The following is a 17044-nucleotide window of genomic DNA, read 5'->3' on the forward strand; positions in this document are numbered from 1 at the left end:
TCACTTCCGCGGGGGCCGCCATCTTGTCGGCCGTCGGCGGAGGCAGCGCCCGGCCCGTCCCGTCCCGTCCCGCCCGGTCCCGCCGCGGCCGCCGCCGCCCCGCAGGCCCCGCGCCGCCGCCATGGCCAACAACAGCCCCGCCGTGGGCGCCGGCAACTGCCAGGGGCAGCAGGCGGCGCAGCACCAGGCCGGCGCCGCCGCCCCGGGCCAGCAGCAGCTGCAGAGCGGCGCCCCGAAGCCGGCGGCCTCCGGCAAGCAGGGCAACGTGCTGCCGCTGTGGGGCAACGAGAAGACCATGAACCTCAACCCCATGATCCTCACCAACATCCTCTCCTCGCCATACTTCAAGGTGCAGCTCTACGAGCTCAAGACGTACCACGAGGTGGTGGACGAGATCTACTTCAAGGTGAGGGGCTGCGGGGCCCTCAGGGCCGGGCGGGCGGGTAGGAGGTGCTCGCCGCAGCGGCCTGCGTGTGGTCTTTGCCTCAGCTCCGTCAGGATTGCCCCCCGGCGCTCTTTCCAGTCAAATCCACTGCCTCTCTTCCCATTCGAACCCCAGTTCTTCCTAGCGTCGCTCCTGGCGTTAGGTTGGGTGTGCTGGGAGGATAACCGTCAGCGCGCCCCGTCTCAGTTCTTGTTTTGTTAGCAGGATTGAATCAGTTTTGCAGCGAGGCTTCCATCAAGCCGCTCTCCCAGGTAGAGGTATGCATAATTAATGCTCATCAACACAGCCCCATTCTTTGTTTTGATAACGAGAGCAAAGCTTTGATAATTCAGGTTGCTGTTTTCAGTCAGCTGTAGGTAGGACATTAAGGGGATTCTCTTTGAGGGATGTTGTTTCTCCTCAGTAACGTTACTGGGTCACCAAACAGATTTAATTTCTTTGAAAGAAAAAAAAAAAGCATCCATTTAACCGAGGCAAGTCAAGTCACCATAATTGTGAAAAATAACTCCTTGGAAGCATTTTGAGATCTTTGACGTTGTTTGCATGCACTTATGAAGACCGTGTGTTGTTCCTCAGGTTGACAACACATCTCTGATTGGACTTTGGCACTTTGAGCAGACTACTTAATTTTTTTAGTACTTTGAGTAACATAGATTATAGAGAAGGCTTGTTAGTAAACTTAGCACTTGCTGCATATGAGATAAAAAATATATTTGTTTTGTTGGAGTGTAAAACAGTAAAATTTATTTTTGCAACTGAGGTCAAGAGCTCAAAATTGATTTAAGACATTTGGAGGAAATTTGAGAACATAACATTTGTTAGGTGGATCTCTTCAGATGAAATCAAAAATACTTGATGTGATCCACCTTCTTTATATTGGTAGAGCTCAACTGCAATAGTTCAGCTAGTTCTATTTGCTTGTCCTAGTGTTTCATTCCAGAAGTGGCTTCATCTTAAATTGGAGAAGAATTTGGATGAATCATTAGATATCAATATATTAATTCCTTATAAATAAGATTTACTGAACTTGACAGTTATTTGACTCAAAAATACACATTGAAGAGAACGCTCAGACCCTGACTTACTCATAAATAGTAGATGTGAGGCAGAAAATGGCCCGATGGTTCAGGTACTTAGCTGATACTCACAAGACTTCAGTTCTGCTTATATTTTCAGGTTCCTGAATCATGTTGAATATCTTATGGTCTCCATTTTTCTTCCTGATTTTTTTTCCTTTTTTTTTTTTTTTTTTAATGAGCACAATATCCACTGCAGCACGAGTATTTTTAGGCGTATTTGTTTTAGGAACCAGGATAAATGGCTCACTTGGAAAAAAAAATAAAAATAAAAAATCAAATGTTAGGTGCTGAAGACATAGGAAAAAAAGTTCTAAATTAACACAGACAGCTAGTGGTAGGATCCGTTATTGAAAACAGAGATTCTTTGTAGATACTTAAATTAATTCACATGTAGTTCTAATTTTCTGTTTATCTGTTTTAGTTCTGTATCTGCAAAATGGGTGACTTCTTTCTTTATTCTTGATCTTACATCTTTGTGCTCTTCCTCAACTTCATTTCATCTGTGTACTTCCAACAAGTTGAGTGCGTGCAGTAGTCTTTGAAGGATCAAGACTTGTATGATAAAAATGTAACTGTAACTTAAGAAGGAAAAAATCAGGGATTACTATTGTGGTAGTGTCACACTTAATCCTTTTATAGGATATGAAAAGCAGTTTTTAGTTTGAGGCAAAACCAAGTAATTTGAAGGGTATGCACTATTATTTATGTAGCATTTCTGAACTTCTCACGTGATGCTAATAACGTGGGAAGTTGTGGATTTCAAATCATGTAGTATTGGCATCTCTCAGTTTTCACATTCGGATAAGACAGCAGCTGTCAAAAGCAGTTCAGTAGCTTCCTTTGTGCATTAATAAATATTAAATATTAATTCTAGGATTTCCAGTGATTGCGTATGTACTTAGCTTTATTTCATGTACTGGTCAAGAACTGTAATATCTCAACTATGGTGCCTCTTGGCCACATGCCTTTACTCCCAGTCTAGCATAATACCACAGTGTGCTTTGCACTTTTTTTTCCTGGTTTTAAGTTGCGTTTAGGAAATCTACTTGTTCATTAACACAGACGTTTCATCTCTGAATTTCACTATGTCAAATATAGTTTGGGCCTTCTTATGATTCTTAATTTGACTCTTATTGTCATATTTAAGGAATGATGGCTAATTATGTTCTTGCATTCTAAATGCATCTCAAAAGAAGATTTGAATTGGGCAAACTTTATTCCTTATTATGTAGGAAGCATTTTACCTAGGATTTTTCATTGCGGTCTTCAAGATCATCATCTACAGGATCATCATTGCAGTCTACAAGAAAAATAACATCAGCTTGTTAGATTAAAACACTATGTTGTGGGCATCTTTTTTTTTTTTCTAATTGTAGGTAATAACCAGAAGAAATCTCTAGATAAGCTCACTGCATAAATGAGATTTATGGATATGAGACTAGATTTTTGTCACCAGCAGGTATCACTGAACTTGAGACAGTTTAAATAAAGGTCATTTAGTCACCACTGAAAATAGTAATGATGTGTTTTAGTCATGGAGTCATGAAACTGGAGTATAGAATAAGACACTTGAGTTGGTAACTTTGTTTTTACTTCATCCATAATTTGGGGGTATCAATTTTTTTTGATGTAATTAAAGAAGCCAAATGCTCTGCTTTAGGGACAGAGCAGACTTGGTTTTGAGTTTGTCTTTTAACAAGCTATTCAAGATTGATTTAGGAAACCCGTTGACTAAATTAAGTTTGTATAGGCAGCTAAACATTATAAGTTTATAATTGTAACTTTCTTTTGTTTCCCCCACCCTTTCAGGTTACGCATGTTGAACCATGGGAAAAGGGGAGTAGAAAAACAGCAGGCCAGACAGGAATGTGTGGAGGGGTAAGTAGAAGTACGTGCCTTCTTACGTTTTTCTGTGTCTGATAGAAAACATTTCCCAAGCATAGCTGAAACTTCTTGTATGTTGGTTGTTGGCTAAGTCCCTACATGTAAAAGGATTTATTACAAAGAGTTGGTATATTCCCCTTGCTTCCAGAGGAGCTGAAACTGCGGAGGCAAGTAGTGTTACTTAAGTAGTGGTACTTTGTTCACGTAATTACATTTGTAGATTTAGAATTCTTCCTGTATTAGTTACTGTATGTTTGTAGATACTGGATAAAGATTTTGTGGCTTCCTGTATCGTCACCTAACTTTTTTTTTTTTGAAAGGTCCGTGGTGTTGGAACTGGAGGAATTGTGTCCACTGCCTTTTGTCTGCTCTACAAATTATTTACACTGAAGCTGACCCGTAAGCAAGTGATGGGCCTTATAACTCATACAGACTCTCCATATATTAGGGCTCTTGGATTTATGTATATTAGGTAAGTGTCAATACAGTCAGCTAATGACCAGTTTACTGTACAGAAAGTTGCATTAAAGCTTTTGCATTCTTTTTGTACTTAAAGGTACACACAACCACCTACAGATCTATGGGACTGGTTTGAATCCTTTCTTGATGATGAAGAGGTATGTCGCCGAGGGTAATAATTTGTTTTCTTTTGTTTCTTTTCATATAACTGCTTTAGGATTAAAGACTGATAAGTTTTGCTGTAGTTTGAATGCTGCAAATAATATTGTTACTGTATTCTTTCATTAAATGGTGCAGAAAGCAGATCAGAGCTGGGACCTGGGTCATTTTGCTTGGATTTCCAAGACGTAACGGAGTTTTCAATTGATGAGGATGTTTCTGTGTCAAATAATATGATGCCATGCGAAAGAGTTGTTATTAAATCAGAATGGGCAGTAGGCTGAGTGTGGGTTCTGTATGCTTTTTTCAAGACAAAATCATTATTTAAACAAGGTATAGTAAGTACTGAGTGCTAAATTGGTCTTTCCTGTTTATTACTGGGACGGAGGGAGTTGGTATTCACATGAAGAGTGGAAAGTATGTAGTAGAAACCAACATTCACGTTAGAATAAGATGAAATTATCAAAAAAAATATCTCTGGTAATTGTTTTTATGTTTTGGAATAAATAAAGGCAGCATTTTTGGGGAGGAGTAACCAACAACTGCTGCGTCAAGTGATGTTATTGACCTTACTGTCTTCGGTGAGGGGCACTAAAAAGCAACATGAGTTGATAACTTAAAAAATGCAGTAAAGAAGGTGGCATTATGCCATAGGGTAGGATAATGCCTTTAGTCCTGTTTACTGTTTGGAGAAATGAACAAGGAGCTTGTGGATGAGGTTTCAAGGTAGATAGTCAGCTATGTAATGTGGTGATTTGTATTTATTTAGCACGTTTAAAATTGCATCCCATGGTTAGGGAATTGGACAGGCAAAATCATTTGCCCTCTTCAGTGTGACAGTAGGTGTCTACTTCAAGGAACTTCACGTGTAGTTGCGAATGATATCCAAATACTTGTATTAAAGAAGTGTTAATTATACCTCTATCTCACATGCCATACAGTGTATTTAAACAGCTTCCTTCATGTTAAGTTTCAAAAACAGTGTGCAAAGGTAGCAGTTATTTCAGGGAACTTGATATTACTGTATGTTTGTAACAAAATCAAAATAAATGTAAATCTTGATTGCATAGCTGTGATACCCTCCTTCTCCCCTAGGTGGAGCTAGTTATTATCAACTCTTCTCTGCAGTGCTGCGTTAAACTTTACCAGGAAGATTGGTTATCAGGACATATTTGTGTATTGTTGAAAACATCCCATTGGAATGCTGTTTTTTTTTGGAATTAGTGTTTCTTTCCAAGCCGCTTTCAGTAGTGTTGCATTATGTAGGAAAAGGTACTTTGGGGCTGTTTTTTCCTAAGTTTCTTACCAGTCCTGGTCAAACTTGAAGGATGAAGCCAACTTATCGATAAAATTATTTAAACCTACAGGATTCTTTTTTCTTCCAGTTCTTAAGTATATGGAAGCAGTTCATCTTTTCTCATGCTGCCGTGAAAAACTTCCCAGGGTTTCTTTCAAAATGCTTCTTATGTTTATTTTGTTTAACTGTACGTACTCTCCAGGTGCTACGTTTAACTCCTTTTTTTCTTCTTTAGATCTCTGCAGCGATTATATTTGGAAATACTGTATATCTGAACACTTAAATGTGTGTGAGTGCAAGCAGTTTTACATTTAGATTTTCTCTTCCTGTTTAGATAACAAATCTCACTTTCCTTGTGTGCTTGCACTATAGGTTTGGGACTGACAATAGCTGACTAACATGTCCTGAGCTGTGAGAGGGCATAGCAAGAAGGCCTTCATGCGGTAATGACCCTTTTCAGAGACAATGGTCATCATGGATTATGCGTTTCCAATTATTTGTTCATTTATTTATTTTTTTACATGTTTCTAAATTAGAAACCTCACTGCTTCATGGCAGTTGGTTTGCTATTGCTTCCAATTTTGGTAGGATGCCATTTTGTACTCCAGATTTTTCTGTGATCATTTTTAGATAGGCAATGATGTAGTTCTTAAATGATTTAGGCCACAGGGTTGGGTATGATGGTACGCAGTTGTGCATCCACAAAATGAAGTATTAAATGTAGTTTGAGAGGACTTCTCAACTTTGTGGCATTTATATAAAATACAGGATCATACCATGTAACCAGACTGTAAGGGGATTTTGTCTTAATCTCCTCATTGACAGTCCCTTACCACCCAGATGGCTGCAGGATTAGCGTGTTCCTGCATGCATTTGTATTAAGTCCCAGGCCCTATCTGTAACATACTGCCAAATGCAAAGGGTACAGAGTTTGAACTTTTCTAAGGAAATGTATTAGAATAAAAGACAAGTAAACTTTCATAGTCATGAGACTTCAAGAGGGCAGTAATGTAGCAGCATTTTTTTTGAAAGTCAGTAAAGAATATGTTTGACCATCAGAATACTTTTTGTTTGTATTTTGTAGGACTTGGACGTGAAGGCAGGTGGGGGCTGTGTTATGACCATCGGGGAGATGCTTCGTTCCTTCCTTACTAAGCTGGAATGGTTTTCCACGTTGTTTCCAAGAATTCCTGTGCCAGTCCAGAAAACTATCGACCAACAAATTAAAAGCAGACCCAGAAAAATCAAGAAAGATGGCAAGGAGGGAATGGAAGAAATAGACCGGCATGTAGAACGTAGACGTTCAAGGTCATATGCATGTTATTTTGAAAATTAACATTGAAATGTCAATATTGAATGACTTGCTACCAGAAATGTGTCTTTTTTTTTTTTCCCAATGAGATGAGTTTCAGGGCAATAGCCCAAAGTGTTTATGAATGCTAATGGCTAAGATTAGATGATATAGTATTTGCGGGATACTTGGTATTTAAGATTATACTTCACATACACAGCCTATATTTAAATTGGAAAGTAAGGAGATTCCCTCTGCTTTTAAAAGTGTGTTTCTTACTGATTATCCTTTTTTTTTTTTTTTTTTTTTTTTTAAAGGTCTCCAAGGCGATCCATCAGTCCCAGGAGGTCTCCCAGAAGATCCAGAAGCAGAAGTCATCACCGGGAACCCCATGGATCATCTAGCTTTGACAGAGAGCTAGAAAGAGAGAGGGAACGGCAGAGATTAGAACGTGAAGCTAAGGAGAGAGAAAAAGAAAGGCGGAGATCTCGAAGCACTGATCGCGCGCTAGAACGGAGACGAAGCAGAAGCAGGGAACGGTACAGAAGCCGTAGTCGGAGTCGTGACAGGAAAGGAGATAGACGAGACAGGGACAGGGAGCGAGAGAAAGAGAATGAACGCAGCCGGAAAAAAGAGAGAGATTATGACAAGGAGAGAGGTAGCGAGAGGGAAAAAGATAGTGATCGGTCTAGAGAAAGATCAAAAGAAAGGAGAAGTAAGGGTGATCCAGAAGAGAGAAGACACAAGGATGACAAAGATGACAAGAAACACCGGGATGATAAGAGGGATTCCAAAAAAGAGAGAAAACATAGTAGAAGTCGAAGCCGGGAAAGAAAGCATAGGAGTAGAAGTCGAAGTAAGAATACAGGTAAGCGCAGCAGAAGCAGGAGCAAAGAGAAATCAAGTAAACATAAAAGCGAAAGCAAAGAGAAATCAAATAAACGAAGTAGGAGCAGAAGCAGAGGAAGAACAGATAGTGTCGAGAAGTCCAAAAAACGAGACCACAGTCCCAGTAAAGAAAGATCTAGAAAGCGTAGTAGAAGCAAAGACCGTTCCCACAAACATGATCCCAGTGATAGCAAGGACCATTCAGACAAACACGATCGTCGAAGGAGCCAAAGTACAGAGCGAGAGAGCCAAGAAAAGCAACACAAAAACAAAGATGAGACTGTGTGAACTCTTTCGGAAGTGGATCACATTGAATCCTATAAATGTTTGATTAAATCCTGCTTATTTTTTCTTAAAGTTGAGATTGTGCAGTAGTTGATGAGCACTCTTCTCCGACCTCCCTCTAGGCTGCAGATTGTCATTTCCTATTTTGGGTAGGGAAGTGCCTTTGTAAACCCATTCAACACATCGACGGTTTCGAACCATTTGTTTAGTTTAATTCGTAATGCAGAGATTGTTCTTGCATTTTTATTGTTCAGATGTTTCTGAAATGTACAGTCTGTACATATGTCCTGAAAATGTTTTAATTCCTTTGGCATGGTTGCCATGTTGGTTAAATTTGTATGAGGCAATAAACTGCCACTAATTCTACTTGCATTTTGTAGACGTGGAATTATGGTTTGTATCCTGAAGTTAGCATGGCTGTGCTTTACATAATAGTATGGCAATTTTAGGGGTGGATCTTGAATGTGTATTATAGCTGAGATATTTATGTGCATACAACGTACACGGAGGGCTGCAGATTTAGAATAACGTTTATGTCCACTGTACCTGCTGTTTTCAAAAGCTTTTAAAATGTATTATGTTGTTGATCACCGCTGGTGTTAAACTGAGAGTGGACTTTGAAGGAGATAGTGGTTTTGATGCAAAGATTTTAGATTATGTTGGGGCTTGTTTAGTAATTCTTTAGGAAGGCTACCTCAAGCAGACACTGTAAAGGTTGATGGATGAGTACTGTAGCCATCTATGCATTTTGTTTGGGGAAAAAAAAAAAATAATCATGTAAGCTTCCAATTCATTTAAACAGTTCATCCATTTGTGGTCTTCTAATGTCTTTAATCAGCAGCTGCACTCTGTCATTTATGGTAATCCTGGGCTAATAAAGGCATTTAAGATGGGAAGAGGGAGGTAGGAGGAAGAAGATCATTACAAAAGATTTCAGTTTCAAGCTTCCAAAGCATTTTTCTAAGTGTAAACATTTAAAATATGAATTACCTAATAGTGTCCTTTTTTAAGTCATATTTTCTACAAATAGGAAGATTGCAGTTTGTGCAGAACGTTTCATCTGGCAGATTTTTTTTAAACAGGTTGTTAGAAGCAAAAACCAAAATGCATTATAGGGAAAAACAAAATCCATTTCATTAAAGTCCAGGCTTATTTGATAGATTATTCTGACTTGTATACTAAGTGAGGAGAACCATCTGGAATAAACTCTCAATTAATTCCTTTGTATTGGGTCTCAGCTTTTCCCTGCATGCTTATTGCCAGTCGAAGTGTTTGTGTTCCTCCATCTTTCATCTTAAACCAAGTGACACTTTATGAATAAGGCCTTTTATGTAACAGGTACCTTATGTAGAACATGTAACTAACAAAGAAATGGAGTAGCCTGGGAAATGGGAAGAACGTGCGGGTGACTTAAGTTAGGGTCTTGAAGTGAAGTGAAGGTAGGAATAAATTGATGTTTGTGCTTTTTTGCTTCTGTCTAATGCAGGTCATCTAGGTATAATATATTGAAATATTAATGTTTTCTTAAACCATTTTCCTGAGTATTCACTAAATATTTATCTTAAATCCTACTGTAGTAAAACAATTCTTACATTGTCACTAATCTTTCATGAGGAGAAAAAACAAAAAGTGCTTGATTTGTAATAATACCATTCATTCTGTAGGAGTTAAGGAAGCAAAAATAACAAACTCAATTTTCTCTTCCTCTCTGCACTTAGTGCTTTGCAAGGAGTTAGTCTTTCTTTTGTCACCATGATCAGCAGTATGAGAAGCGTCGATAATGAGGTTGTTTAGTTGGTGTTATATTTTTATCTGAATTTAAAATCTAAGCTTGAAACTAAGTGTATCCTTGAACAAGTTTCACCGCAATTTAATTGCGGTGTTTGAACTTTTAGTGGCAGAGGAGAAAAGCTGTGTTGGCCATTCAAGAAATACCTTGATTAGTAGATGATTAGAACTAACCTTGCAGTCCACCAGAAGAGTCTGGAAGGATTTTTCAAAAGAATTAGGACAGCTTTGATGTCTGTGGAACACCTTATTTGCTACTGGAGGGCTTGTAAGCTTTTAACCTTCAGCCACTGAGTTTCTGAAATAAGTATATTTTGTGGCAGAGCAGCTGTAAGGCCAGTGTTCATTATGCCAGGGAAAATTAATTACTGATTTCAAGTTGTCTTCAGTGCTTCTCTTTTCCCATTGCTTGGAGTTACGATGAAGGATTGGTTTATTTGCAGACAAACTCCAGATACATGAGAAACTATCTCCTTGAAGTGGATAGAGCTGTCTTACTGTAATAACAATAGTGAACATTTTGATACAGCTTGTGCAAAGGCCAGCCCATGCCAGTGTCTCTTACAAATGCAATAATTTGAGGACTTTGCCTTTTTTCAATAAATAGGACTTTTTGACTCTTGGACCTGATTTATCTGTATACTGTACTTGAGCTAGCAGTGTAGGGGATAGCACAGTATTTGTGACTGACCAAAATGTGAAAATCATTTAAACCAAGACACCTGTCTTAAATTATTGGGATTTAGTATCTTACAGCTCTTGGGTTTGGATACAGGGACTCTTTAATTCTTTTTGTCTTTCTGATGCTATTTTAATTTGTGCTACTGTCCTTGAAACCTGAAGGAACAGATCCAAAGAACTTCCACAACAGCTCTGATCAGAAACAGTAAGATCTGTAGAGCGCTGATAGGTCTGATGTGGTAGCTAGCAGTACAAGCTGCAGCACTGATTTGTCTCCTGGTTGTTGGAGAAAGTTCTGTAAAACTTCATTTCTCCCAGGAGGCATGGTTACAGAGCTTTGTCCTGACAAGAGCCTGTTCGATTACTCTGTTCTGAGGTTAAAGGTGCAACAGGTCAAACACTGTGAACTTGAAGTTTCCAAGGTTTTACCGTGTGTCCATAGTGTTTGATCATATTGACACACCTATGTAATCATTTCTCTTGAAGCCAAATATGTCTTGGAAATTTCCTGTAGCTTCAAAGGTAAGTACTTATCTGGACTAACGATACTAATTTAAGAAATAAAATACTTAATTACTTTTCTTTCCTTTTGAAGATATTACCTAATTAGCTGAACATTATTTCAGATATTAAGAGGTAGTAAACTGGCATCCTTTAAGTAAGGATGAAGGCTTTGTGACCCCAACGATTTACATCCATCTATTGCCACACAACTATACAGGGAATAGGTGTAAATAAAAAAAATAAAAATTTGTGCATCTCTGAATTCTGAACATGTTGAGAATGGTATTTTGATTGTCTCTGTATTGGAAAAAGTAATCTGAATGGCAGGGCTATACACCAGATTGCATTCTGTGGGAGTACTTGTGTGCACCTGTTTTCATATGTTGCTGAAATATTACTGAGCTTGTAGTTTTTGTATTTAAAGCTGAATGTCACAGTAGACTCATAATAAAAACAGTATACAAAGCATCAGGAAATGCTAAGGAGAAGCTAAAAGAATTAGATGACTTCCACTGACTGCTACATGCTTGAGCACTTCGTTGATGGAAGTGAGAGAACAAAAGTATCAGGATTCTTTACATGAAAGGAGGAAAGCTGTGGTCTAAATTTAAGATGATTCCAAAAGAGACGGCCTTAGACTTTTGAAAGTCCAGTCACTTATCAAATACTGTTGCAAAATCTTTTTATAACAGGTAAACTGAACAAAACTTTTTCTCCCTAACATATAAGAAATTTCAACTGTTAAATAATACAGGGCAGTTTTAGGCCTTCTTTTCTGAAGGACTTGATTGACAGTGAGTCAAATGCAAACCATTTTCTAAGAAGCAATGTGATTTCTTGTGACATCTACGCTCAAGTGCCAGATTCCTATGAGATGGTTTTGTGTAAGAGAGCAGAACCTGTGACGGAGCCAGTACAACTGTGGTCTGCAGAGAAAGGAAACTTCACAATGCATGGCATTTATAACCTGAAAAGTGTTCCAAACAAACCTCTTGACTTCGGTAACATTATTTCCATAATTTTCTGAAGACATTTGTAAAATACCTTTTCATAATTTCATGTATAACTGGAACTCCTGAACATGTTTTATCATATTTGCTATGTTGGCTGAAAAAGTAACCACAGTGGAGTATGAAAAAAGTTCTGCCTTGGGAAAAAGAAAAAAAGCTAACAATGTTAGTAAATGGCATTTGTTAGTTAGCTACAAAGCAGAATATGGATTGAAGAGGTTGTTGTTTACCCTCATGAGTCACCTCAAAATTATAAAGAGGAAACTTACTCTTTTAATTAAAATCAAATAGCATACTTAGATTGTGTCAAAATAGTTTTGAGAGCACCTAAACTTGTTTTTTCTTTAAAAAAAAAAAGTTAAATTTTACTCTTTCTTTTGGCTTTCAGTACTTCAGTGGTATATTAGGTCTAGAATGCCCCTAGTGATTGGTAACAGCTTTTTGGAACAGCTTCTAAAACTGATTGCTGTACAGGGAAAATTACAGTTCACGGTAACCAATATCACTATCTACATTCATCCGCATTTAAAAATGATCTCATTTAGGGCTGAAATTCAGTGTTCTGGATTAGATTTCAGATAGAGCTAGGTGTTCAGCTTCCCTCCCCATCTTGAAGCAGCTGTGACTGTTGCAATTAAGCATAGATGTAATCTTTCGAGCTTCAGGGAAAGAGCAATAGGGAGGATGGTATTAGCAACATCTTTAATATCCAAGGTAGCTCTTGGAGAGCAGAGGAGAGGAAATTATCAACCCTGGGGAAGAAAAAAGCCGGCAGTGACTTCTCACCATCCTTTTGAGAACATCCTTGAGACAAGGACAGTAACTTGCCCAGAAAACGAGTACTTTGTGGGAGATTGAGTAGTTTTGGATGGGAGAAAGAAGGCAATTGAGTACTGGAGAGTAGCTTGATTTGTTTGTCTTTGGTGTAGGGTTCCTCTGATGGGGGATTATAAAATCAATAGAAAAGGCTTAAGGAAGCTGAAGATGGGTTACTGTAGGAGAGGACAAATGAGTATTGGTAGTAGGAGTAGGCAACATGAGGTATATAAGATGGATTTTAACAAATAACTTATATAGAATGAATGCAGTTTATCCCTTCAGTCCCGAAGATTTAAGCAGCTGAAAAAAGCAAACATCCTAATCCTAGGACTCTTAGAACTTACCTCCCTGTCTGAACCACATTGTCCATCTAGACATGTTCTGCATTGTTCTTTCCTCTATAAATCACTGTAACAGAATTCAGAAATTAAGGTGATTTCAATTAGAGTAAAGCAACTGTCTAGGGAAAAGCTTTTGAAACTGTTTTCAGCATTTTTTTGTAGAGAAATGAAGCACAAGACTACTCTGAAGCACTTGCAAAATAAGGTAGAATAGATTCAGGTACGTCATAGCCAGAGTAGTGACCTAGTTTAATCTGTAATTGGATATGGCTATGCTACAAAAGCCTGCCTTTTGTTATGTACTATTAGATAAACAGTAGATGTCATGTGATGGGGTAGAATGGCATGATACCATAAAGTCAATAATGTAGGTAACAAGATTTTTTAAAATAATGCGTTATAAGATAGTGGTGAGACAACCCTGCATAACACTAAGCCTTAACTATCCAATGTAACTTATTTGCAACTTATTTGTTGTCACAGTGTTAATTAGCTTTGCAAACATCATGAATTTGGAATGAATGTGCTATTTGTTCTTACCCATTCCAACAGAGCTTCCAGAACAGGTTACTGAAATGATATGAAAGCAGTATGGATGTTAGATGAGGTTGTAAACTGGAAAACAGTAGGCTGTACAATGTAGTTCATGTTATTCAACTGTGCATTTTCATCAGACAACTGTAGTTACAATAGTTTAAATTTATGTCCTGGGAAAGGAATCCCAAGGAGATTACTGCAACTATTACTACTACAATTTTTATGTATAATACCTCCTATCCTGTTAAGAGTGGTTCATAAAAAGTTCTTAATTTTTTTTTTCCACAAACAATAACAGCAGAAGACAAATCAATTAAAATCCTCTTTTACTTGCTTCTGTAGTCTAACCACTACTATGCCAGCTGAAACTGAACTTCTCTGCATTCACTATGCAAAGAAATGATCTAGTTGAGAAGCATCTGTGTAGATAAGTGCTAGTGATCCTTATGCAAGAAATACATTGAGACAAACAACTTTTTTCTTGCATTAATCCCAAAATGTCCCTGTGAAGCTCCAGTCACAGATGCTGCGTGATAGCACTCATAAAAGTTACTCTGGAGTCAACATTAAAATAGAAAAGTTCTGGGTTGTGCTACCTTTACTCACATAACTTTACTCACATAACTTCTGATTACATTTTAACAATCTAGCATGTATTGACAGAAATATATTGTTCAATTAAGTTTTACCTGAATATATTTTCTTAGGACAAAAAGTCAGCTTTGGCTCCGTATCGGTAACTGGAGATACTACCACTGTGTAGACGTCCCCACAAGGTATCTCAGTGATATCACAGTAACTTTGCCCAGAGCTAGGGGTACAGGTGAAATTGCCTTTTGAACCACGTAAATCAGTATTGTAGCTTTTTGCTTCTGCAGAAGCTCGCCAGTACACCCGGATACCGTTGTTGCCAATTCTGTACAGCTTCACTCCAGAAGGACAGCAAGCACCTAATAGGATATTCAATATATCAATAACCTTACTTGTAAATCCACAATACTTTATAGTGAATTTATACCATGTGATATGATTACTAACCCACTAAATACCAGCATTTCAATGAGCAATTAACATTTAGCAGAAAGCCAGAATAATATTGAATAGGGATGAAAGTGTTCTATCAGACTCTAATATACTATAAAGCTGAAATTTGGTACTTGTTCTATACATGGGAATATTGTTGCTCTTGCCTGTCTCTTGGAGGCTCTAGGGCTACCTAGAAGGTAAGGATCCTTTTGTGGACTCCAGATTTTAATTATGCTATAGCATAATTAAATATTTGGTTCTGGAATGTTGTTATTAAAACTTACTTATATAGCCCCTGATAACAGTTAAAAGAACAGGGGTTGAATGATATGTGAAATCAATCCAAAGTGCATTTATGTAAAAGAGGGAACTGCAAGTGTATTGACTATTTGTTGAATTTCAGCTTCACTATTTGTACGAGAGGAACGCTACGCCAAGTTGTATATTAGGTCTTCCCAATTGCTTTTATTATTTACGTACTGGAAGAGTATCCTTGATACGTGCAACTGGATGTCAAACCAGTTTCACTGATTGCTCTCAGTGATACTGTATAGGTGGTGCCACATGCGATGCATCCCAGGAGACAGTAGTTTTGGAGAGTGTGACACTTTGCCCATCCTTTGGAAGACTCCAGCACTGTTACATATGTCTGAGCACCCATCCCAGCAGACCAGCTGATGTTTGTTACAGACTGTGTCACTTGAGTCAGTGTCAGGTCGTTAGGGCAACAAGGAGCTTAAAAAGGGGAAAAAAAAATGTTTTCTGCTTTTTACTTGTAGAACTGAAATAATTAAGGCATTGCTGCTACGGTATTACATTTTGAAGAGTGAAGGAATGAAAGCTTGCATACTTTTCAAGCAAGTATTAGCATAGTGAAAAACAATCTCAGGCTGTACCTATAGTTTGTTTAAGCAGGGTCCATCTCTACCCGTCAAGTCATATGACTCAGTCTAGCTCTGTCTCTATTTAAGTTTTCCTCCTCTACAAAATAAAATGACTGTTAACAGACAAACTGCCTGCTAAAAATTGACACTGGCCTACATTTATCCCACAACTGTGCCTGGGAATTATGTGGGCAAACAATACAGGACAAAACCGTGTTAACAAATTAATAGCAGGAAGGGTGGTAAGATGCGTTTTAATCTGTTCTTCAGACTATTCTAGTTGTTGGGATGGACACCGCCTTATTGCTTCTCCTGGCAGTATTAAAAGTCAAAATGTTGTCAAGGAGTTTATGCACTATATTAGTGGATGATGTTACTATAGTAGTTAGCTGTGACAAATGATAACTGATTGCACTCGTGTTTCTCAGTATCAGTCAAATGCTTTTCTCTTTCTCTCTCACACACATTTAAGCAGAAGACATCCAGCAACAGAAAATATAATTTACACATGTGGTAATTAAAAAAGTTAAAATATAAACAAAGTAGAAGTATTTTAATGTCAAGATGCTAAATATTTTACAATTCCCACTTACCTGTCTCTAAAGGAACGCTGTAGCTGGGTAAGCTCTGTCCAGCGGGTGACCTTGCTATAGCACTAACAGAGAAAGCAGATCCACAGGGAAGATTAACTAGGGTACAGGAGTTTCCAGAGCTTGTGCAATGCCAAAGTCCAGCGTCTCCTCGTGCAGTTACGGTATATGTAGCTTCTTCATTGTTAGACTGCCAATGCACAGTGACTACAGAAAGAGCCTCCTTTGAGATATTTTTAATTTCAGGACTGCAGGGAGCTGAAAAGTTTCACATTAACAGCTAAATAGTGTTTATGCATACTAAATCAGTTACACATAAAAATTACCTTCCAGTGAGAACTGACAAACTACTGAGAAGTTTATAATCCTTAAAGAGTTGCTTCTGGTGAGAAATTGGAACTTGTGAGAGAAAGAGCAATGTAAGTATTTTGCATAGAAAAACAGACGAATTGTACATCTGAGGTTCAAAAACTTGGAGCATTGAGTAGCTTTCAGTCCAACCCCTTTTAAGGTCCCCAATTACAATATATTTTTAAATATTTCCAGCAGGCTTTTTCATTTGGGTTAGTTATAGTACCTTAGCACTCCCTCTATTAATTCTTTTCATCCATTAATCACTGCAGCCTAATTATTTCGAAAGGAAAATCAGAAAGATCATAATACCTGTTGCCACGTATTTAGATGTGCATGATGTGTTGCTGCCCCTGGCCTCGCTGAATGAGTAAACAGTGATGTTGTAGAGGGTGTTGCAGCGCAGAGCAGACAAGGTGCAGGCCGTGGCGGTGTCGTTGCAGAGCACAGCGCTGCTCCCCTCAGCAGCTTTTGTCTCGTACAGTTCAGCACCGCGGACAGGAGCCCAGGTCACCTCCACAGTGTCACTTGTCACCAGCACAGCGTGGAAGTCACTGGGGCAGCAAGGTGCTAGGAGAGGCAAGAAAGAGGTGGAAACTTCAGCAGGAACAGAGACCGGGCATTAAACTGAACAGTGTTGTGTTGTTTACCTCTGTGATTCATATCTTAAATCTCTAGAAGTGTTTTATTTTGTGCAAATTGAAAACCATTAATTACAGACTTACT

The 17044-nt window shown here is 38.4% G+C and overlaps 2 protein-coding genes across 5 annotated transcripts in view; one reads left to right on the forward strand and one right to left on the reverse strand.

The window, feature by feature from the left end:
* Positions 1–8153, forward strand: PRPF38B (pre-mRNA processing factor 38B). The gene is made up of 6 exons (XM_013107741.4): positions 1–406; positions 3334–3402; positions 3729–3880; positions 3965–4025; positions 6408–6631; positions 6932–8153. The coding sequence occupies exons 1-6, from the start codon at positions 122–124 to the stop codon at positions 7788–7790; spliced, it is 1650 nt and encodes a 549-aa protein (XP_012963195.2). The 5' UTR covers positions 1–121; the 3' UTR covers positions 7791–8153.
* FNDC7 (fibronectin type III domain containing 7) overlaps positions 1446–17044 on the reverse strand; it is a 23558-nt gene continuing 7959 nt past the window's right edge. For 2 of the 4 annotated variants that reach the window (XR_011811106.1, XR_011811105.1), the window contains 8 exons: positions 16631–16888; positions 15971–16225; positions 14974–15228; positions 14157–14417; positions 13471–13500; positions 12934–12997; positions 2769–2824; positions 1447–2102 (listed from right to left, as the gene is read on the reverse strand). Coding sequence is in view for 1 of the 4 variants with exons in the window: in XM_021278116.4 (XP_021133791.1) it covers positions 12960–12997; positions 13471–13500; positions 14157–14417; positions 14974–15228; positions 15971–16225; positions 16631–16888 (1097 nt within the window). In the remaining 3 variants the exon portion in view is untranslated. Of the gene's footprint in view, positions 2103–2653; positions 2825–12933; positions 12998–13470; positions 13501–14156; positions 14418–14973; positions 15229–15970; positions 16226–16630; positions 16889–17044 lie in introns of those variants that run through there. The other 2 variants (XR_011811107.1, XM_021278116.4) reach the window with 2 other exon arrangements.

This window comes from Anas platyrhynchos, chromosome 8, assembly GCF_047663525.1.
Source record: "Anas platyrhynchos isolate ZD024472 breed Pekin duck chromosome 8, IASCAAS_PekinDuck_T2T, whole genome shotgun sequence".
Taxonomy (NCBI): Eukaryota; Metazoa; Chordata; class Aves; order Anseriformes; family Anatidae; genus Anas; species Anas platyrhynchos.